This window comes from Momordica charantia, assembly GCF_013281855.1.
Source record: "Momordica charantia cultivar OHB3-1 chromosome 1 unlocalized genomic scaffold, Mcharantia_2.0 BLBB01000001.1, whole genome shotgun sequence".
In the NCBI taxonomy this organism is placed as follows: Eukaryota; Viridiplantae; Streptophyta; class Magnoliopsida; order Cucurbitales; family Cucurbitaceae; genus Momordica; species Momordica charantia.
This window is the reverse complement of record NW_028275157.1, coordinates 16,009,727-16,034,308: the sequence shown is the minus strand read 5'-3', so window position 1 is coordinate 16,034,308 and position 24,582 is coordinate 16,009,727. Positions and strand designations below refer to the sequence as shown.

Below are 24,582 nucleotides of genomic sequence, written 5' to 3'. Positions count from 1 at the left end.
TTCCTTCATAATTAAAAACACATATAAAACGTAAATATCTTTGATAATTGTCCGATTAAATATTTATTTCTTATTTTAAACACATATTACTAATATAAAACATAAATATCTTTGATAAACTTGTAAAAAAAATAAAGATAAAGTTATATCATCCAATCATTTATCAAATTTTGTAGATTTTATGAGTGATATCGTTCATAATGTCCTTACTTATCGATTGTTGTATTATTGTTTATCATGGAGAACAAACAAACTTCTAACGGACCATTTTCATTTTGTATTTACTATAATGGGGATCGCTTGTGCCTGTGGTTAAGCATCTCCACTTAGAATTTCTATAATTTCATACGGTAACAAATAACATATTTAAGTAATTATTTTCATTTAGAAAATATAACTTTTGAGTAGCTACATTTGAGTATTCTAGCAGTAGCTGAATCTATGAGTTTAGTGACTAATTCATTGTCTCGTTTAATAACTATTTTATTTTATTTTTTATATTTTTAAAAATTATACTTGATTTCTCTCAAATTTTTGACATGTTTTTCACCTCCTCAAAAACGAAAGATTCAAATTCCAAAAACAAAACAAATTTTTAAAAATTATTTGTTTTAGCTTTCAGATTTTGGTTTAGATTTTGAAAGCCTTAAAGAGAAAGAGGAAAAAAAAACTTATTTTAACTTAAAAACAGAAAATCAAAAAATAAATGATTATCTATTTTGATTTTTTAGAAGAGTCATAATCTTATGAATTACTCAAATTCAATGTTCTATTCAATGAAATAGAAATTTTAGGATTCTTGGAAGAAATTCATATGCCCATGTATTTGATGCTTGGAAATTAAAAACAATATACCATGTAGAATGTTGCGAACTTTAAGAATTGCATTTGTTTTATTTATTAATTTTATTTTGTTACCAAATGTAATATTTATATATGTGTGTGTATATTGTTACTTATAAATCAGTTTCATTGTAATAAAAAAAATTCAGTTTCACTGATATTATTTCAATATTTTTACTTTATATAAATTTAATTAGTTCACATGTTTTCTCAAACATTGAGTCAATATGTTATTTCATAATTCCTAATTTATCTATCCAATCAACCTTTGAATTTATGAACTTGAAAATGACCAGCAGGCATAAGGATTTTTTTTTTCCCGAGTACAGGCATTAAGGAAAACCTAGACATTTTTATACCTAGGAGAAAGGATAAGTTGATGAATAAATAAAAACACAATTTTATCCGGTAAAAGAATGTATTTACCGCATAATTGCAAAATGTGGAGCTGTTTTTTTTTCTCCTATTTCATGTATGCATGCAGAAAACATGCGATTTGTGAAGTGTTTTACTTGAAATATTCTGTAATGCCATTATAAATAACACAGGAAAATAGCTCTCAGCAAAACGAAAGATATGAAGAGAAAACGCTGTAAATGACAGAAACACATCTCATAAAGAGGTAAACAAAAGGCACTCATTCATTGCAGCAAAGCATTTCAATCACAGCAATGTAACTAAATCATGACATATCATGTCTTTCTAGAAAAACTTCTCGGGTTCAACCTCTCAGAACAAAACTTTTCTGAAATTATTTGGGGGAAAAAGGGATCTCTGAGTTCGACAACACAACCATTCTCGCAACACTTATTCACTGCATTACCGAGATGGATCAACAAGCTGCCGCTCATCGGGCGTGATCTAGTAGGGTTCAACGGGCTTGCGGAACTTTGCTCCGGCGTAGACTGCTGCCGAACCAAGCTCCTCCTCAATACGCAGCAGCTGTGCAGACGAGACATAATCAGAATTTGATGAAGATCAAAGCTAATGTAAATCTAAACACAGACATTGACCCAAGGGGTTGTCCATAGACAATGATATCAACCTGGTTATATTTAGCAAGACGTTCTGATCTGCATGGAGCTCCAGTTTTGATTTGACCCTGGGCAGAAAGTAGAGAATTGAATAGTTGGATGGAAGAGATTTGACTGAAGATTGTGATATGTAAAAGAAGGATCTGAGATTAATTGCAGAATGAAAAGATACCGTGGCCAAACCGACTGAGAGATCGGCAATGAAAGTATCCTCTGTCTCTCCACTGCAACCAAGTAAAACTCCATTCAATTAGTCACTAAAATTTCAATTTGAAATGTTTCTATTAACCAAAGAAGGTAGAATTTCCAAACCTTCGGTGGCTAGCCATAACTCCCCAACCGGCACGTTTTGACATTTTTACAGCCTCAATACTCTCAGTGACGGATCCAATTTGGTTAACCTTGAGAAGAAGTGCATTGCAAGTCTTTTCCTTGATTGCCTTCTCCACCCTCTGTGAAAAAGGAAAAACAGAGAAGTAAATATTAACAATCTAGAGAAAGATCAGGAATAGGGTTGAAGAATATGTAATAGTATTGTATTTTTCTACACCATAAATCCCGTTCTTACCTTGGGGTTGGTAACCAAGAGATCATCTCCCACAATTTGTACTTTTTCTCCAATTTCACTGGTCATCTTCGCGTAGTGCTCCCAGTCATCTTGGTCGAATGGATCTTCGATAGACACAATAGGATATTCAGAGGCAAAAGACTTGTAGAGATCTTTAAGAGCATCTCCTGAGATCTTCTGTGAGCCATTATTGTTCTGCACCAATAAAATAACAAAAACATATTAACTGGCAATGGTGGACAAACTAAGAAATGTACCGCACACAGACGCATTTAACCAAATAACTAATACACAGGACCACATGATAGACAATTACTTTCTAAAGTTTGAAACTACCACCGGTATGCAGCTTGGCACATATTCAGCCAACTATGGCGATTCGCTTTGCAGTTTCTTGCCTTAAAAATGTTTTTTGCGTTGTCAATTGATTTCAGATTCACTCAACTTCTTGAGTTGTTTAGCAATGATTTGACCAAAAAAAATTTTTCCAATTCTACCTCTCTGAAGTTAAGTCATTGTAGTTGCATAATGCACCAACACACACCTAGTTATGAGAAGATTATCCTACATGACCTAACATGTCTAGGTTATGAAAATCAGTAACAGCCTTAATTATCACTAACCCGGGAAAACAAATCCACAGCTATATGGTAAATGAAAACCTACCTCTTCTTTGAAGTTCAAATCATAGGTCTTATCTGATCCGTAAAATTCAGATGCAGCAACATCCATTCCAATTACAACCTAACATAATAAGAGAAAGTAAGTATCCTTCGAATCTCCCGCTAGTGGGCAGCCCACCATGAACGGTAAACGGGGAAGAAACTAACCTGGTTAGTGTAACCAGCTTTAGCAATTGCAGTTTTGAGCAATTCAAGGCCTTCCTTGTTCTCCTGGTGAATACGACAAGCAAAGATGTAAATAGAAAAATGAAAGATAATGAAAATCCTGAGGAGCAAAAATAGATGGAAAAATTATATTTTTCATAAGAAGCAAAGGAAGCAACGACATAATACTTTCTTGATGATGTCCCTACCTGAATGTTAGGAGCAAATCCACCTTCGTCACCAACATTTGTTGCATCCTGTCCATACTTCTTCTTGATGACAGACTGCAATTTAGCACATCAAGTTTTACATAAGTTGTAATGATATTAAAAATGGATGACTTGAGAATAATGATAAAATGAGACCCGTCATGGTTTAAATTTGACACAAAAGCAACACGGAGACAGGTGAAGAGACTGATGAAACAGAGGAATACATGCATCAATATTAGTGAATCATAGTTTCAAATCAAAAGGTGGACTGCAATCTGATTTTTTGAAGCGTCACAGGAATAAAGCATGAACAAATTTAAGACATAAAAAATAAAGACTATAGCAAAAATCTCTAGAAATGAGGACTGGCTAAAAAATTAAATCGTTCAAGAAAAATGCTCATATTAATGACGTTCATTACAAAAGTAATGTGGACGAAAAACTTTAATCAACCTTCAAATGGTGATAAACTTCCACTCCCATCTTCATGGCCTCTTTGAATGAAGAAGCTCCAACTGGTAGAATCATGAACTCCTGTAGACATGATCTGTTATAAACACTCTCTAGATTTGTCAACACGTAAATAGATGGGAGAAAAGCCAGATGAAAGAAGCATGCCTGCATTGCAAGCTTGTTTCCTGCATGCGATCCACCGTTAATGACATTGAATGCAGGCACGGGAAGAACCAAGCTCTTGTTACCAGCAAGGTTGGCAATGTGCTGCACCAAAAAAGTCCACCAATATATAAATATTGTACCCATCAAACTTCAAACAGGAATTGTAATACACTAGTCTGGATTTTGACAGCAATAATATTATCAATATCCACTCCCTACCGCATAGAAACCTATACAATAAAAAATTTTCTCAAAACCAACATCCAATCAGTGTCAGAGCAAAGACACGAAAACTTCAGACGAATGTACTCATCAAGTTACTGGTCACTGTTGTTCTGACCCTTAAAAAATAAAATACCTTGTACAGAGGAATTTTTTTCACGCTAGCACCAGCTTTGCAGACAGCAAGAGACACTGCTAGTATGGCATTTGCTCCAAGCTGAAAATTGAATGGTACATCATTAGTAGAAATTAACTCAGTTTCTCGTTCAAAAAAATCATGGTTAACATGCAGAACGCTGTATTGACAAATGAAAGCCCAAACCATACCTTTTGCTTGCACCATCCCCACTCGTTAACGGTTCCATCAAGTTGTTGAACCATGAAGTTGTCAAGTTGTGCCTGCTCAGTTGGGTCCTGAAAGGATAAATTTGGGAAAATGTCATCAACATATTGAACATCATAAATACAAACAAAAAATGTTAAAGAAGTCAAGTTTGATCGAACTTTTTAGAGAATAAGATGGAGAAAGAAAACTTGTGCTCGGCGATATGTACTAGAAAATAGAAACAGTTCAAGAGGATGCGAATCAACAAACCTTCCCAACCAATGCAGGGCCAATAATCGCATTGACATTCTCAACAGCCTGCAGATGCAGACAAGTAAAGGGGTGAGATAACGATGAAAGAAACAAAGATAACTTGCATCTAAATCAAATAAATATCAATTCGTTCTATATCCACAAGAAAAAAATCGATCATCACCTTCGAAACACCTTTCCCAAGATAGTCAGATCCTCCATCTCTCAACTCAAGTGCCTCGTAAATACCTTTAAAAACATAACAAAACAAAAGGTTAGGAAAAGATCCGCAATTTTCTAAATTCATCGATGAGATCGAAAATTATTCTTTTTTTTAATATTACGATTTAGATCGTTAAGCTTTAATTTTACACACTCCCTGCTAGCCCTAAGTGAACAAAACAAACAGACCACAGACGAACAGGGAGGATAATAGTATTACATACCAGTAGATGCACCGCTGGGAACAGCTGCTCTGGCCAAGGTTCCATCAGACAGAACAATATCCACCTACAATAACACACAGACACAATATTAGAATTCGACAATCACACCTCCGGTTGGAATTCAGAAACAGAAATAGTAGATTATCTTTCAAGAAAGTTAGTGAATCTCGTAACAGCCAGAAAATCATCATTTTCAAGTTCAACAACTAATTACACCCCAGCGATCCATACCCAACAGCCCACCAGACGATCGGAATGATTCTAAGCGAAAATAATATTGAAAAATGAAAGGGGAGATAAGAAATGTGTGAACAGATCGGCGAAATGAAGTGGAAGAATGAGTAGAGAGTAGAGAGTAGAGAGAAACCTCGACGGTGGGATTGCCACGGCTGTCGAAGATTTGCCTTGCCTTGACGGATTGGATGGTTGCCATTGTCTTCTTAAGTTAAGATCTACAAGAGAAATGGGAGCAGCAGAGAGCAGTCGATAGAGTTGCGGTTGATTGCAGTCTGTGAAGGGACAAACGCCTCGTATTAGTAGATGAGCTCAGCTAATCTCAGCCGTTCGATTAACATTAGGTTTTTTTAACTTCCCCGCTGCGTAGATTTACACACCACACAAAATGGAATTATTATTATTTCATTAAACGTTTAGTTTAATTTTATTTAATTTATATAATGTTTTTTATATATATAATATAATATTGTCAACTCAACCCATATCTCAACATTTTTTATGTAATTTTAATACTTTAGAATTGAGTCAATTAATTTGATATTATTAGAGTTTGTGAATTTTCGAAACAGTGTATTATAAAAACCACGAAATAATTTCATTTTTTTAACATGAAAAATTTAAAACAATATATTTTATTATTTCTTTTGAAGTTACAAATTTTTTTTTTTTTGAGGAATCTGTTGAAGTTATAATTAAAATAGTGAAGAGAGCAAGGAAAATGGTATTGTTAAAAAAAGAAGTATAGTGACGAGAGCACCCACGGGCCACGCATGCCTTTTGAGCATCATCAGTGCATTTAAATACAAAATATTAGAAATATGATTCCCACTATATATAATAATAATAATAATTTACAATCTATCTGCTTAAAATTCCATTATTTCTTTCTTTCTTTTTTTCTGTTCTTGAAGTTGAAGAAATATATGGGTGGAAATTCAAAAGGTATAAAGTTAGTCTCAATACCTTCTATTTCCTCAATTTATATTAAAGTTGATTTAAATAATTGTACATCCCATAACTTTTTGTCCCTACAAGAAGAAAAGGGTGAGAAATTTTGTGTTTATTTTGACTGTATACCAAAATATGTACGAAAAGTAGGAAAAAGGAGTGGAGAAATTGGAGAAAAAAAGGCATATTGGAATATCCACAAATTTGGTCAACAAGAAAGCTTGAAGGTGAATGGTGAAGGCATGTAATTGGGGTGGGTGGATTTTGACAAAATATAGTAAATGAAATTTGTGTGATTGTAATAATTTTTCATCGCTGTGATCCAATTTGGGGTTTTATTTTTTATTTTTTTTAAATTTTCAAGTTATATTCTGTTTATTTTTTCTCATAAAGTTGATGGATGCGATTGGCGCTGTGATTTTGATGTGACGCCCACGTTAAATGTAAAACCAAACGCTCAGCCAACGGGGAACACAAACCGAGAGGGGATTCAATGGGCGGCGAAAACTACGTGCCATCGGTGCACACAAGGTTCAAACTCCAACTTTGCCGCACAAATCCTCCGCCTCCGACCATACAGTCCGCTTAGTAGAGAGTCTATGACTTACTTTTTTAATTTAATTTAATTTTTTTTACTTTTTACTATCTCGTTGGCGTTTTCTTTAACTTATTTAAATATTGATTATATTATAAATAAAAACAACTGATATCTATAATTTTAAAAATTCAAATCGTGCTAACTTAAAGGTTCAAACTACAAAAAACAAATGAAATTTTCAAATGAGTAAATATGTTGGCTAAACATACGTCTTATGTATAAACTGTGTAGCAATGACAAATAGATTACGACGTAGCTGGCTACAAATGATATAGATTTTGACAACTTGAACACCAAAATTTTCCCATTTTTTTCATCAAGTCCAGGTAGAGACCAAAGGTCTTGAAGGACCGAGCCGACAGAACAACTCAAAAGATAAAGAAGTATCACTAATTTCTTTGTACTTGTTTCAAGTTCGAAGTACCATTTGTACAAATAAGAACCCCCTTCATTACATGATTTCTTTTCATATAGATAGATATAAGATCTATGGAGCAAGTACATTTTGTGCAACATCTCTTCCTATCTGATACAAAAGGATCTCACCGATCTTACCTGGGATTGCAAATCCCAAGTTTGTTTGTGAAGAGTAAATCTAATTGATAAATATAGTCGATGTACGTTTCAATAACGCTTACATGAAGATAATTATTCACTTTACATAAGTTGCTAGCATACTACAACGACTAACTCCGATAGAACAGCAATGACCTTGCAAACTACTCGGATCTGGTAGAACTCTTAAATACTTGCTATGAACACAAACGAGAACAACAACTCAAAAGAATAGAGAATTTTTGTGAGAGGAGGAGAATACCCAATTGTAGTATGCCTAGGTATCTCAAATGAACAAAACAACAACTATATATATAGTTGTACAGACATGAAACTCGTCACATACGAATTAAGTTCAACCTTAACAACGCGAAGAAAAACTCCTCATTTGAAGTATAACTTCAACTTTAACAAAATAAAGTTACGTAACACAAAATTGAAACAAAAAACAAAAAACGACTTATAAAATATAAAATAAGTTTCAAAGAGGAGTTTCACTTTCTGAAACTATCACTGTGTAGAAGTAGAACTCATCTTTTGATTTTCATTTCTGGAAATGGAAAATCAAAGAAGAGCTAAAGCCAAGGAAATACGATCAGATTTGGTCCACAAGGTAAAAAGTGGCAAGTTTGAAGGCAACGATATTGGTGGGACAGCCATGCAGAATTTGGATTCCAATTGACCTATTATCAATGCTTGGGCATCAAGTTATATTTATATGGTCCATCTCCTATTAGATGTTGGGCCTTTTGTCTTTTGCCTCTCACTTTCCTGCATTTATTATTATTATTATTATTTTCAATAATAAAACTTTTAGTTGGAAATAGAGATATTCACGGGTTGGGTTGGGTCGGGTTAGTGGTGTTTTTGGACCAACCCAATCCAACTCAATAAATTCGGGCTGGATTCATCGGGTTGTCAGGTTTTTTTATCACCCCTAGTTGAAAATAATTATCTAATTAATTGAGCTATTTTATATACATATAATTAGTAACAATAAATATATATAGATACGATTAAATCTATATACCATTTAACTTTGGTGTGGTTTAAACTTTTAAGTTTAGTGAGGAATTTAAAGTGATATTAGAATTTTAGATTATCGTTTGAACTTTTACATGTCTCTAAACTTGTTTCCACTAAATTTATCTTTTTTAAAACGTAACTATTTATCATTTCTAGTTAAAAGAGTGCGAAAAATGATCATTATTGGCGTGCAAGATGTTATCATTAATTTTAGGCATTTCACTAGAGAAGATCCATGTGAATTTGCATCAAATCGAATCACATGAAGTTGAAGTTTGTTGTACTAATTTTGTCTCTTAGGCAATTGGAAATCTAGACTGAGCCTCATGTGACAGCCCTCCTTTTCTATTTTGTCTTTTAATTCTAATATTTTTCATGTTTAGGTTCTTGAACATGGACACCATTTAGATCATTAATCATAGTTTAATTCGTAAAAGATATTTATCTCCGACTATATATACTATTATACTATTTTATTTATTTTGCCAACTATCAAGGGTAATTAAGGCATTTTCCTGAATCTTTACTATATTGTTTGGGCTAAAAAAAATATTTTATTTATCTTTATCATTTCTTTTTTCTGAAACTACAATTGATTTCATTTGTATGATTTGAATTTAATTTGTTTTTGTACTTTGGTTTATTTCCTTATCTGGTTGTTTAAAAAAAATCCCAAATTTTCTAATTATTTGTTTAGGATTTAAAGTTTTTTTTTTCTTCAGTAGTATTTTTTAGGGTTGAAGGATCTTTTCAATATTTGTGTTTCAAATTTATTGGAGTTTATAGTATTCAAGGTTTAGTGTCTATGGTTTTTATATATTTTTTTCATATTTGTACTTAAAATCTATTAAATTTTATAAGATTTAGGGTTCAGGATTTTCTTTTTGTAATTGTATAAACGATGCATATTCTTGGATCCAGGGCACGGGTGATATTTTACTAGTTGTTGGATTCTTTGTTTTACTAGTTGTTGGACTCTTTTAAAAGTACTTATGTATGTAGAAACCAATAAAATAGTTAATAAATGGTATTTGAGATGATTCAACGAGATATATTATATTATTTACCAAAAATTAGAAATTCGAATTTACCTGCAAATTATTAAATTGAAAGAAATGTTGATTAGGTTGCAGAGCAGAGGCCCAAGCCCAACTTATTTAAGACACGAATGATATCTATGGATAATTTGAAGTAACATTTATTATAGCCCAAGGCCCTATCATCCCAAGATATAACATGTATAAAGTAAAGTTATTATTTGGCTCTACTATTTCTCTTGAGCTGTAGATGTATCTACTATTTCTATTGAGGATTCAAATTCTGACATGTACTTAAGAAATTGACAAGGTTATTTAGCCCCATGAGGATAGTTTTTATGAATAAAGTATTATTATTTAACTCGTAAAAAAATTTCTACTTTTCTTTTTAGGACAAATTGTACAAACTGATTGTTACCATTGCACTATGGTAAAACTCAAACTCTAAAATTGTATTCTATATTTAACATTAAACCCTCATTCTTTAATGAGGGCAGAAATTGCACTAACTTAAACTTTTTAAATGTACAATTTAAACCCTAAAATTTCATAATTGAAAAAGTTGTTCACTTTTTTTTTTTTTTTTTGTGAATTATTATATGGGGGAGGAAATGTAGCAAAATCAGGATTATACAACAGTAGTTTCCCCGGTGAGTTAAAATTTTTATCATTGAAAGTTTAAAGGTCCAATTTTTTTTACTTGTAATGATTTAAGGCTTAATTGTTACAACTAAAAGATTGGTAGTGTAATAACCATCATCGGTTTGATTGCAGGATGGTAATGGAATCATGACTTATGAGATAATATCAAAGTGTTTGCAGTATGTGGGCTATCTCTCACTAGTTTAAGAAGATTAAACAAGACCATTTTAAAGCAATTGCTATGTCATTATTTACTTGAATTAATAAATTCATAAAACCTCACCGGAATATAAGTTGAACTTCAAACTATACAAATTCAAAAACACTTGAAAATGTCTCACCTTTTTATGTGATGCTTAATGCGAGGAGAAGAATGATTAAAGAGAGAGACATTACATTACAGCGAAGAGTCACTGGAACCAAAATACATGTCACTAGTATGATCTCATTTCCCAACTGTTTATTCATGTTATAAAACGTAAAATAGTACATAATGAATGAAGGGTAAAAAAAAAAAAATAACAATAATACAAATAATAACAGAGACCCAGAAGCAACAATGTGCAGAGGTTGTAACTATCGAGTATTCCTTTAATTTCCAGACAAATATTCACAGACTTGGTCAAAAATACAAGGGGTTTCGATTCCGATCAAGAAGAAGGAACGAAGGTGCCCACGTTTCCAAATCCCATGATGAAGAAGGCTATGGCTTGGATGAACAGGAAAATAAAGAAGTAATTTTTACCAAAGAAAATGTCGTATATGCCACAGAAGAATAGGTAAAATCCCACTCCAAGCTCCCACAGGTGAAGCCTATTCAAAAAACACACAACCATATCTTAACAAAATATATCTGAATCTGATATTTCATTTTGGCGTTTGTTGATATATATATCTCTTTTTCTTACCTGTCTCCAATTCTAATTCTGAAGCGGGGTTTCTTAGGTGCTTTTGCAGCAGCTTTGGCCTTGAAGGCGTCGCCCAATTTCTCAGTAACAATCCATTCATTTACTCTGCTGGCTTCCAGCAGGCCGATGATTGTGGCTTTGGTTCTGTGCAGTGACATTACGTTCTCGAAAAGAATCCAGAACACCAATAAATGAAACGACCTGCAAAAAACATAGCTTAATTTGGGCCTCTGCGCTGTCCCATGGGGCATGGATTGGTAAAAGTTGTAAGAAAGCTGAGCAGACCTTGGAGTGCCAACGGCATTGAGAAGGGTGATGATAGAAGGAATGTATACAGCTCCCCACTTGGGAACCTCGACTTCCGGCACCAGCACTGTGGCCGGCAGCACAATGCAGTAGAATACGAAGGTGTTGATATGGGCTACCACTTTTCGAACAAAGAAGAAACTGTAGATCACATGCACCTTCTTCCACGCTGTTACTGTCTGCAACACAACATAACACTATCGTAATTCATGGGTTCCATCTCAAAACCAAAGGGTAACAAGAGGAGTAATCCATGTCTGTTACAATCCCGTGTCAGGTCCCGTATCATGGACCGGACCCTAGTTTGAACATTTTGGGATTTGATACTACACTGAAAACTAATTTGTAATGAGAATAGTAACTCATGTCTGTCGGTATCTTTGATCAATGAAACTGCAGCCTGCTGGAAGAGTAAGAGCTTTACTTTTAATTACCTTGTTTCTGATGATCTCCATGACCATTTTTCTGAACAGATTGGCAGGCCCGCAGGACCATCTGTGCTGTTGGTAACGGTAGGCTTTGAGTGTGCTGGGCAGCTCATTTTTCACCTGCAAAAGTTCAAAGTATATTATGATATTGGTTCCATTCAAGTTCAATTTAATCCAAAATTTGTAATAATTACCCTAAGGTCACCGAGATACAAGAATTTCCAGCCTTTGAGACTGGCACGGACGGCCAAATCCATGTCCTCCACGGTGGTCCGGTCCTTCCATCCGCCGGCCTCGTTCAGTGCGGCAATTCTCCAAACACCTGCCGTGCCTGCCACAAAAGAAAACAAAATTTTGTCATTTGCCCATTCGTAATTATTCCGGAATCGGTAAATGTAAAATAGTAAATTTATTACCATTGAAGCCAAAGAAGGCGTAAGTTGAGGAGCCCACTTCTTGCTCCACTGTGAAATGATAATCCAATGACATTTCTTGCATCCTCGTCATCAAGCACTCGTTGGAGTTCACTGCAAATTCAAAACACAATATTTATTATTTATTAAATAATTTATTGCCGCTGGCATCCACTTTGTTCTCTATTAAAGCCCAGACCCGGAAGGGACCCGACCCAGCCCCACCATTCACTCGCACATGCAATTGCCGGCCCAAATAAATCTCATTTCTCTCATAAAATTTATATTTTCCTTTTTCTAAATTTGATCTTGATATATATAAAATTAAGACGTGGAACTTGAACCATGGGAAATGATATGTGTGTCAGAAATGAACAGCTAAAAATGAATACAACATCTCGAAGGACAGGAAGGGAAATGGCCCATTCTACTATTATTATATTATTGCTACAAATTTACTCTCTCCTCTCTTTGTTCTTCCCACATCCTCTTATCTTCTCGACATTTTGCCTAGATTTTCTGTCGGGTATTTCCTTTCTGTCCACTGCCCCTGTGTTCATGCGAAAATTTTCGTATTACGAGATTACTGTACTCCCTTCTATTTACTACTTATCATATCACTATTGTATCAAGAATATTATAGGGCCTATTCGTTTTATTTATTAGATAAATAGAAGGGAGCTTAATACTCTACGAAAATTTTCATCCGTTCACTTCTCACACCATTTCTTGCAGTATCTCACTCTTCTGTCTCACCTCAAAACTTTCTTTTCAAGCATGGAATTTTTTTTGGAGAAGGAAAAAGGGATAATTTTCTATAAACCAAAAAACCAAATGCTAATTTAATGGACGTTTTCAACACGTGTCAATGTCATATATTTATTTTTTGAGGGAATTTAAGAGCTCATTTACTCGGTTTTTGACCAATTTTGTTCTCACCCAATATATTTATTTACTCTTGTGGTTGCCACAGCATCCTACAGGACCTGCTCATCTAATAATTCTACCTCTTATTTATGACTCCTATCATCATAAATGCCTCATACAATCTACCTACACATTTATATTTTATTAAATATTTCATCCTTTCTTTTATTATTTAAGAAAACGTCAAGATTAATAAAGTGAAATCAAGAGGCCTAATTTTGCAATAGGAGGAATTTAAGGGGCATTGTAGTAAAGAAAAAAAGGGGTGGAAGTGGATCTTTTGGCAATAAAGGAACCTTCCCACCAGAATTGTCCATTATGGAGGGGTGGGAACCAAAAATTGACTATTGCCTACGCATGATTTAAAAAAAGAAAACAAAATCATTATAAATAAATAAAAATGTAAAACCTAACCATAAATAAATAATAAACGATACTAAATTTATCAAAAGTCAAGTTTTGTTGTTTGAAAACACAATAAAATATATACAATTAGACAAAAGAAAAAAGAAAAAGGAAAAAGGCCTCCGGATTTGGCCAAGCAAATCCTAACAACGTGGAAAATTCAAGCGATACAAGCCAAATTGGCCTACCTTTGATTTTTCTGTTTTGTTATTTTCTTTATTAGAAGAAAAGAAAGGGAAAGGGAAATGGAAATTTTTTTATTTAAAAGGTTTGGTCACCTGCACGGTGGGCCCCGGCGCCAAAAAGCTAGTTTCGAAAAAAGAAAAGATTACACGTGTCAAATCCAACGACGACCAGCGTGGATTACATTAGACTGAGATTGCTGGGTCGTTCTTTAATCAGACCCGCCGACACTTTTAAACTCCCTTAATTAGTTCCCATAAAAATCCCAACTAACTCTCCCCCTCAATTATTAGTTTTAACTGTTTAATGATCTCTAATCACCTCCAAAAAGTTGCCATCATGTCTTTAATCTATGTTGGCTAAATAAATTTCTATACACATTCACAGTAACCTAATCAGGTTAACTCGTTAGTAAATATAATTTAAGAGTCGATGTATTATATGCATCCAACCAATATTAAGAAATGACTATATTGAATAGTTTTTGGTAGAGTAATAGAGACGTACCAAATTTCCAACGGGCCTGGACGAGAGCGATTTGGGGGTTATGGAGGAGGAAAGGGACAGTGCGCCAAAGAAAGTCGGGCTCCGGTTGGAAATCGGCGTCAAAAATGGCAACGTAATCGCATTGCTTGACGTAGCTGCGCTTCATGCCTTCCTTGAGAGCCCCAGCCTTGTAGCCATTTCTGTTGTCTCTTATCTCGTACTTTATGTTTATTCCCTTGCTGGCCCATCTTTGGCATTCCACTTCCACTAAATCCTACATCATCAATTATTACTCATCAACTCTCCCGGAATAATGTTCTGTTTTCTTGCTTAAATTTATTACCTTGATTAATGGGTCTGTGGAATCGTCAAGAACTTGGATGATGATCCGATCCGACGGCCAGGATAGGCCACATGCAGCCCCAATTGAAAGCTGATACACCTGAAAATTGAAATAAAACCCATTAACAAATTTGGGTCTGTTTTTGGAATTTTGGCGTTGGGCTAATGGGTTACCTCTCTTTCGTTGTACATTGGGATTTGAACCAAAACCATGGGATAAGCAGAGTTTCCGAGCTCGATGTCGTCTTTCATGGGCTCCCATTTGTAGCGCTTCTCTGGTTTTCTCCCAAGAAGTTTGATGAGAACAATGACGACGCCCATATACAGCCTCTCCACGAACAGCATTAGCGACATGATCAGGCAAACGAAAACCGACAGTCTGAGCAGAGGAACCACGACAGGGGCTTTGATTGCGTCCCAAATCAACGACACTTGGAACGACATGTCGTCTCGCGCTGATCCCAGTCCCTGCAGTGTTTCCGGGAGAAGAGCCGCCGCCGCCGACGACGAAACCGAAACCCCTTCCATTTCTAACAAAAAACCAGATCTGCTCTGCTCTGCTCTGCTCTAGCCCCTAAAAGGATGAAGAGAATATTGTGTTGCTTCCGGTTTACGCAAAATTAGTGAAAGAAAAAAAAAAAAAAAGAAGACCTGTTTGCTTTCTGCTTCTTTCTGGGAAAGGAAATGAAGCAGAAGCTGGAGGAGGAAGCAATAAATTGAGAGGAAAAGAGAGTGGGGTTGGTTTATATAAAGCTTGTTCTGTCTCCTATTAATTTAAAAAATTTAAAATTTGTGTATTTGATTTTGTACGATATAAATTACTTTTTCCAGACCCATTGGCTGCTATGTTATTGTACTATTTCAACCGTAAATGTGGGGCACTAACATAAAATAAAATAAGCAAAAAGGAAAGAATTTTTTTTTTTAATATTTTAAATTTTAATTTGAGTGTGCATTGAGCAACCGACATCTCTCTGAGTCTGGTCTCTGGGTCCGATCCCGGAAAAAGCCTTTTATCCTACGTGTGGCCACTGCCCGTCGCTATTGGCTATGGCAGATTTTAAATTTCATGTTCTAAAAATCTCGCCTTCCACCTCGGAAAGATTATGACTGATACGAAATCTGTTGACATTTTCGGTGAAAGGATCATTTTACTATTAGAAAACACGTTAAATGATAGGTACGACAACTTCGATTCTCAATGCTCCCCTCTTATAAAAAGGTGGAGTATACCTATCATATTAAGCTTATAATTTGGATTTAATATTGACTTTAAGCTTCAGAGTGTATGTGGTCGAGCACCACACTGGTACAAGTTTCTATTTTTCAATATACAAAAGATAATATTTGATGTGTCATCTCAGACAAGTTAACAAAATCTTAATTTTAAATCCTTGTTAAATTTTTCATATTACATTATATCGTTTCATTAGTACCAAATTAAAGAAGAGAGGAACATAAAATTTTTATTAAATATAATATTAAAAATTTAGTGATAAAGATTGAAATTAATAATTTATCAATAACAAATCATGTAAACAAAATAAAATTTATACTTAACTATTAATATTAATATACAATCTGATATAAATAAATTAGTAACACCGATGGTCAATAGAAGATTCATGCTTAGTATTAATTGGATGATACTAGGTCACCAACTATTATTATTATTATTATTTAACAGTTTCTATAGTTCATAAATGATTTTTTTTGCATTTTTCTTTCTAAAAATAAGGTTAGTAGTATGGATCATGGTCACAAAGTATGTGTTTGTGTACATTGGGAATAGTACCCTTATCTCTACAATTTTGTACACGTGTGGTGGGGAAAATCCAATGTTGTTAACTTGTTGGATCATTTGTATAAATAAATTGGTTAATTAGGATTGAAGATATATATTAATTATCGAGTTTTTTATAAATAAATTGTTGGTTAATTATGGTTGGATCATTTACTTTGTTTATTTGAAAAATAAAAATAAATTGAATAATTTGTGAGTTAATAATAATTTTTAAGAAAAATAAGTCTTGTTCTTATGGGAAAAATATATGAGACCATTTAATATTTGACAACTAATAAAGAAAAAGAAAAAATATAATAATAATAATAATAATAATAATAATAATAAGTTATCAAACATCAAATGTTAGTTCATATGCCAATTCGAGTACATGTTGTATCAAAAATAAAATGTTGGTTCAGGTAGAGATAAATCTTAAAAAAGTAACCAAAGGCAGGGAGATTAAATTAATGGCGGGGTTTTTCTTTTAGAAAAAGAAAAAGAAAAAGTAAGATTGGATAGAGATTAAAGTTTTTTTTTATTACTGATTGTTAACAAATTTATTCTAAATAAAACTATTTTATATTTTGAAATTAGAAAATTAAGGGGAAAAAAACACACATACATATAAAACTAAGTTGTTATAAAGACTTTTAAGATTTGTAGATATCAATTTTCTATATAAAATAGAAAACAAAAATATATGAAAAAAAAAACTCATTTTCAAAAGCATTCTCAAATCCTTGTTAAAAACCAAGAAATTCCATCTATGTGGTTAAGGGAATAAATCTTTATGTTTTTAATAAATAAAAATAAAAATAAATTCTTGCTTTATTTTGTCCACTTTTTGGTTTACTAGTGAGGCATTAGTATCCATTCAACTCTAGTACTTTTTTATTGTTTTAATTTAATACATTGCACATGGAATTTGGAAGCATTATTAAAATTAATAATGTATAATGTCTCTATATGGTGATGGGGCTGTTAAATATAATGGTTCACAAACTTTGTGTTTTTTTTCCCTCCAAATTTTAGTTAAGGTTGTACTTTTACAATTGTATCAAATCAATCGGTGCGTTTTTAAAAGATTCAATTTATTATTCCTACTTTATCTTTAAATTTTTATGGGATTAAATACTTTCAATTTGAAATTTTAACACCACAAGAATTATAACACCACAAGAATTATGAGCTTTGCCAACGTTTTTTTCTGATACAGGTTTCTGAATCAGTCCGGTAAAGATCTCTTGCCCGATAAAATGTTTATAAAAAGTTGGGAGGAAAAAAAAAAAAAAAACTATTGGCCTCTAACCCTAACCCAACACCACCTTTGACGGCTTGACCTAGCAGAAAACGCTGTGGAAGAGGCATTATATCTTGAGATTGGTAAAACAGAGGAGACGTGGGGTACTAACCGACCAAATAAGTTGGTTAACGTTTTGGTTGATATGTAACAATTGGCTTGTATGTTCCAATATATTCAAAAAGGTTAATCAAATCCATACTACAATATTTTCATAATTATATATTCATGTAATTACACATTCATTATTCAAATTCAATTATATAAAGTCTTTTTTTTATAATTATTTTCAATTACCCGCAATGCAACAAAAATCAAACCCTACTTCTAAATCAATAAAAAAAAACATGGAGTATATATCTACCTAAAAGTCTAAAAATAAAAACAAAAATCTCAAATAAATGAATACTTAATTAAACTTGTTAATATGAGACTTTTTTAATTGCATGTTAATAAAGAAATAACAATAATGATTTAGAATATATGTCTCAAACAAAGATAATAATCTCATTAATTGGGTTATTAACAAGGATGAGTGACGATGGAAACGCTCTGCATGGCATAGTTGACAACGACACCTCCCACGTGAATGGTAATCATAGCCCATCATGACTCAATTGTGCACTTAGCTTCAAAATAATTAAAACCCATTACTCATTTTGTTAATTGATAACCTAAATATAACACAAAAGGAATCTTGGACTGCATTTCATTACCTCTGAGTTGGTTTTGAAAAGCTTGAGAAGGGAAGAAGACTCGGCGGCGGCCACAACTTCAAAACCTGATTCATCATTTATAATCAATAACACGTAGCCACCAAATCTGCAGGCAGTTTCTTTGGAGCAGAATTCGGTTTTCTTTGCGCCACAAAATTAGGCAAAAAAAGATACTGAATTTCGAGAAAAGATGGAAAAGATGTACCAAAGAAATAGGGTTCACAGTTGTGCCAAAGAATTAGGGTTTCTAAAGAAAAAATAGTAAATAATTATGAGATATACAAATTACATTTTAAGATGTGTAGCCTTATAACTGGAAAATTGACCATTTTGATCCAAAAAAGTTTTTGGGTTTGCTCAATTGACTTCACATTTGAAAAATTGTTTTCCCCAAAAAAAAAATTTATTTTCATAAAAATTAAGGAATGTATATTTACAATTATGGCCACTTGTCTTTTCATTTTCCTTCCTAGGGAGGCTCAATTCGGCTCAGATTTGGGGGAGATTTTTGATCCATACAAAATCTGCTGACATACAACAAAAAGACTCTTCTAATTGAAGATGGAAAATATTTTTATCAAATATAATATAAAAAGATTGACACTAATAATTTATGAAAGTTTATAGACAATAACAAAATATTTAAACAAATTAAATTTATATTCAAATATTAATATAAATATTTTTATAATACAATAAATATGAAATGAATAATTAAACTTCCAAATTCTAAAAAGAATAAGTAAAGTATCTTAACTACTGAGCTAAGTCCAAATAGACCGTAAGTCTATGTGTTGATGCTATATTTTTACCAAAGAAAAAAAAATATTAATGCTTTATTTTTTGACACGTGAAATAACATGGTAAGAATTAGGAAAAGATGTAGAAAAAATACTCATTCAAATATAGAGATTGTTGCAATTATATCTTTCACCTAAACCTTATAAAATTGTTATAATTTAAATTTTAAATATTACATAACGTACGGATAAGAATTGTATCTAACTAATTTTGTTTCACTTCTATAGATTTTGAAAGCTATTATACTGATCACGAAAACTTTTGTTTTAAGATCCATGCTGAGCTGATAGCTCAGTTTAATAAAAATAATTTTGTAATAAATTTTAGTTTGATGGTAATAATACTTGAAGTCTCTTTTTAGTACGTAATAATACTTAAAGTTGATCATATAATTACAACATTTTATAAATTTACGAGGTGCTTGATCCAATTAAAATAGTGAGGATATGAGGGTAACAATTTTTATAGATTTATAAATGAATTTTTTACCAATTATTTCTAAAATTAAGGTTGGTCTAGTATATGGATCATGGTCAGAAGGTATATATGTGTTGTGTACATTGGGAAGAGTTCCCTTATCTCTGCAGTTCTGATTAAAAGAAAATGTTACTTCTCAAATTTTTTTAGAGAAAAAATGTGCTTTTATTAAATTTTCTATCTTTTTTTGTGGATTAATAATAATTGAAAAAAATTTAGTTAGGTCCGGTTCTTATTAGTAAAAATCTATGTTCACCGCTGAATATTTGGTCATTAATAAAGAGAAATAAAAAATAGATATCTTTTTTAGACATCAAAGTTGTTAGTCAGCATAACATAGATTAGGTATTTCGTTTTTTAAGTGGTGAAAATCTTAAAAGGTTAATCAAAAGCAATAAGGGAGATAAATAAGGACTGTTTTTATTATTTATTATTATTACTTAAGCAAAATGACTGTTTTTATTTTGTTTTTAAGAAAAAAATAATTAAAGTTATTGTTCGACGAGAAATTCAATAAGAAAAAAACTCGAATTTATGAACTTGTATTTTTATTTATGTATGTGACTGTTACAATCTCTAATGTATAATTCTCTAATTAATTCTCTCAAATGTAAACTTTAATTCAATGGCTCGTGAGCTTGTTTTTGAATAGTTGATGTCTTCAGCTTTTTGCTTGTCGAAGGATCTTTGAAATCTTCGATTTTGAGCTTGTTGAAGACTTTAACTTGTTGATGAAGTTCTTTGGCTTGTAGCTTGATGAAGAGTTTGCGAGGTCTTCGACTTTGAGCTTATTGAAAAATCTTTGAAGTCTTCGGCTTTGCGCTTGTGGAGTTCTTTGGCTTTGCAGCTTGTGAAGTGGGCTTTGCAGCTTGTTGAAGTTCTTCGGCTTTGCACCTTGTGAAGTGGGCTTTGCAGCTTGCTGATGTTCGTCGGCTTTACAACTTGTTGAAGTTCTTCGACTTTGCAGCTTGTGAAGTGCTTCGACTTTGCTGCGTGTTGAAGTTATTCGGCTTTGCAGCTCACGCAGCTTGTGAAGTGCTTCGGTTTTGCAGCTCGTGAAGTTCTTCAGTCATTTTGATGAAGACTTTGCAGTTTGATGGAATCTTCAAGTATTGTTGCTTGGAGAGAGAATATCCAATGCTCTTCAAGTCTCGTACTCTTCAAGTCTCGATGCTTCGCTTGACTCTGAATCAAAGCTTCTTCTGACTTCTTCTTCTTTCTTCTTTCTTCTTGCTCCCCTCCATCAAATGAAGGGTGACCCCTCTATTTATAGAGTCTTGGTGAGTCTTTTATGGGCCACCAGTCTCTTCATGGTTTTGATCCAATTAGTTGATTTCATCGGACGATCATAAGAGAGACACATGACACAATTTGATTTCTTGATTTAAAAATTAATTTAGGACACGTGTAAAATTGTGATTGGTCCTAAATATAATTTTAATTGTGTGACATGACATTTAGTAATTGACCGAAATTTCTGTTTCAACAGTTATTTATTACTTGTTAACAAACTTATCCTAAATAAAACTATTTAATATTTTCAAATTAGAAAATTAATGGGAAAAAACACACATACATATATATATAAACTAAGTTGTTATAAAATATTTTTAGAATTTTGAAGTTCCTTTAAGATATCAATTATTTTTTATATAAAATAGAAAACAAAAATATACGCTACAATTGAAACAATTCTGATGAATTGAAAAGAAAAAACCCACTTTCAAAAGCATTCTCACATACTTGTTAAAAATTAAGAAATATATAAAAAAAAATATACGCTACAATTGAAACAATTCTGATGAATTGAAAAGAAAAAACCCACTTTCAAAAGCATTCTCACATACTTGTTAAAAATTAAGAAATTCCCATATATGTGGTTAAGGGAATAAATCCTTTTTACTTAAAAAAAAAAAAAGGGAATAAATCCTTTATCTTTGTTTTGTAAATAAAAATAAAGATTTCTTGCTTTATTTTGTCCACTTTTTGGTTACTAGTGGGCAGGGGCGGATTTATTAAGGGTCCAGGAGGCTGGAGCTCCTAACTTCGTATAATATATGGTTAATATATACAGATTGACCTTTGAACTATGAAATAGGAAGGGGCAGAGTGGCTTCTATGTGTCTAAGCCCCTAGTGGCTTCGACCTTTGGGGTTCGATCTCAACTGCATGCACCACTTTTATTCTTCTTCTTTTTAAAGGTATTGTAATCACGTTTTTATTACCAAATTTATAAGGCACACCATTGTCGTTAGTACTTTTTTATTATTTTAATTTAATACATTGCACATGGAATTTGGAAGCATTATGAAAATAATGTATAATGTCCCTATATGGTGATGGGGTGTTAAATATAATGGTTCATAAACTCCGTGTGTGTGTGTTTTTTTTTTTCTTTTCTTTTTCAATTTTGAAGTTCAAAATTAAATCTGAATGAAGTTCAAATATCATAACAAGCATTTAAGAGTAGATAAAAACCTAATTGGATAAAAAATATTATTCAAAATATTAGTTCAAAGTTTATGGGGCAAAAAAAGGAAGGCAAATTCCGAAGCATGCATACTTTGAATACGATTCCCAAAGCAGAACGTGAAAAGTTTATATTAATTATTAATAATAACTTTATTTGGCGACAAAAATTAAGGCTTTTGGTAAGTTTTCCGATTATGACTCGTTCGGTTGTCGCCTGTCGCCTGTCGCCTGTGGGGGCTAAATTCATTAGAACACACAAAAGAGAGAGAAAAAAAAAAGAAGAAAACTTTTATTTTAGATCTCACTGATTGGACCATCTTAATGATGTTTTAAAGAGGGTAGTTGAGTCATTTATGCCTGCTGATCTTTAATATCCTTGCATTAAATTCACTGAAAAACCTAAATCTTCAAATTAATGCTCCATTTAATTACAGCACTAATACATGGTTTCTCACCGCTTTTTTTTTTTTTTTTTTAAATAAATGTTTTAATCCATTGAGACAAATTTAGATTAGTCGTAAATAAAATGATAGGGGACGAAACCATGTTTAGTAAAATTAAATTGAAATGCATGTGGATTAAAAGGAATAGTAAATGATGAGGGAAAAGATGGCCACAAATATTTGAATGGTGGGCAATTGAAAGAAAAAGTTGGGGGAGATGGGGCTTTCCTTTTTGCTGGCAAAGGAAGCTTCATCTAATTCTGTATATTATAATGGCACAATTTTAACCACCAAAATATTTTAATATCTTTTTGTGTTGGGAGCTTGATATAGCTACAATCTAATGTCATTTTTCCTCCATTATTTAATTCTTAAATTATCAAATTTCTCCTACCATCACAATCACGTATGTTTTCAGGGAAGTTGATGCTGAAGTTTCCTTGTATATATTATGTTTCTTCATCTAAAGTTTATGCTATTAAAAAATTATATATATTTTGAGATTGTTTCTAGAATTAAAGAAAATAATAATCATCACAAAGGATAAATATAATAATGTTATTGATAAGCTCTGTTTTTATTTTTGATTTATATATAATTTTGAAGAGGATCTCGTATCAATAAGATTTGAAAATTGAATACAACTCGAATCACGTATTATTATTGTTTCTTGTTTATCGTTTCAACCTTGAAAAAAAAAGTCCAATCAGTATTAATAATTCACGTAAAATCAAAAGTATATTCAATAAAAAAAATATTTCAAGCCCTCCATTTTCCCTTGTTTTTCTTCACATAATTATGAAGAGGCAAGGGGGGCTGCTTCCTCCCAGTTGAAGAAAACACAAAAGAAAAATATGATGAATGTAACTGATGAAATAAATAAATAATTTATCTGATTTTAATTTCAACCAATAAGGTTAAAGTATTGATGTATATTCCACGTCATCCACTTTTGTAAAAGGTATCTTGAAATAATAAATAAATAAAAATAAAAACTTTGGTAAAGGTCATAGAGAAGAATTTGTTGGCTTTAAAAACAAGATCAAACGATGGTCTACCAATTATGAAAGATCCATATTCATATGACATTCGTTCCAATTTCTTGGTGTAAATAATTAAGGTTTTCAATAACAATGACATCAAAGCAGCTAAAGAAAATGAAAAATTAATTTGAGACAATATAATTTTGGAAGTACTGGTTGTTAAATAAGATGTGCATCTTGTTTTTTCCAACAATTTTTATTCTCTTATAATAGTTTCATCATTTAAAAAAAAAGATCAAAATTTGATAAATATGTAGCATGGTTTGGTCTCTAATTTTTTATCAAATTAAAAATTTAATTCCATTTTTTATGCATAGTTGTTTCCAAGTTATTGTTGTCTAAAATATTAAAATTAACGGTTAGTTTGAACATAATTTAATGGATAAATCATCTATTATCATCTCAAAAATCAATGACAGTATGATAATTCGCACATGCATTTGTTGAACTAAAAATAAAGAAAAATTAAAATTAACTAACAAAATAATGATGTTATGTCCAAAAATACTAAAACCTATGGTATCATTCTTAACTTAAATTTACTTACTACAGGATAGAAATTTAACTCATTTAAAGTGTTGTATACCAATACAACCTTTTAAAAGTTACCAATTCTATATCCATATATCTAAATTATTTGGGACCGTTGCAAATATGGCAAAAATATTTAGTAAAATTAGTAAAATAACAACCACATTTAGTTTTCTCAAATATAACATTTAAAAAAAAAAAAATGGAGGTCAAATTTTAAAATGA

General features: G+C 32.3%; 2 protein-coding genes across 4 annotated transcripts; both read right to left on the bottom strand.

Moving 5' to 3' along the window:
* Window positions 1-1,458: 1,458 nt before the first annotated feature.
* LOS2 (Enolase) lies at window positions 1,459-5,872 on the bottom strand. The gene is made up of 16 exons (XM_022288064.2): window positions 5,715-5,872; window positions 5,348-5,411; window positions 5,086-5,150; window positions 4,920-4,967; window positions 4,652-4,738; window positions 4,461-4,541; window positions 4,103-4,204; window positions 3,938-4,018; window positions 3,482-3,556; window positions 3,276-3,338; window positions 3,112-3,189; window positions 2,446-2,640; window positions 2,190-2,329; window positions 2,050-2,101; window positions 1,889-1,945; window positions 1,459-1,785 (listed from the first exon to the last, which is right to left on the bottom strand). The coding sequence occupies exons 1-16, from the start codon at window positions 5,778-5,780 to the stop codon at window positions 1,705-1,707; spliced, it is 1,335 nt and encodes a 444-aa protein (XP_022143756.1). The 5' UTR covers window positions 5,781-5,872; the 3' UTR covers window positions 1,459-1,704.
* A 4,932-nt stretch (window positions 5,873-10,804) lies between these two features.
* On the bottom strand, window positions 10,805-15,569 carry ATCSLA09 (Nucleotide-diphospho-sugar transferases superfamily protein). 3 transcript variants are annotated; one of them, XM_088118734.1, is made up of 9 exons: window positions 15,440-15,569; window positions 14,963-15,362; window positions 14,790-14,888; window positions 14,468-14,720; window positions 12,449-12,559; window positions 12,227-12,363; window positions 12,039-12,152; window positions 11,299-11,783; window positions 10,805-11,203 (listed from the first exon to the last, which is right to left on the bottom strand). In XM_088118734.1, the coding sequence occupies exons 2-9, from the start codon at window positions 15,314-15,316 to the stop codon at window positions 11,041-11,043; spliced, it is 1,716 nt and encodes a 571-aa protein (XP_087974860.1). In that variant the 5' UTR covers window positions 15,317-15,362; window positions 15,440-15,569; the 3' UTR covers window positions 10,805-11,040. The 3 variants fall into 3 exon arrangements, with proteins under 3 accessions (XP_087974860.1, XP_022143697.1, XP_087974858.1); XM_022288005.2 differs by having other exon boundaries at window positions 11,299-11,499; window positions 11,584-11,783; window positions 14,963-15,511; XM_088118732.1 differs by having other exon boundaries at window positions 14,963-15,513.
* Window positions 15,570-24,582: the final 9,013 nt, after the last annotated feature.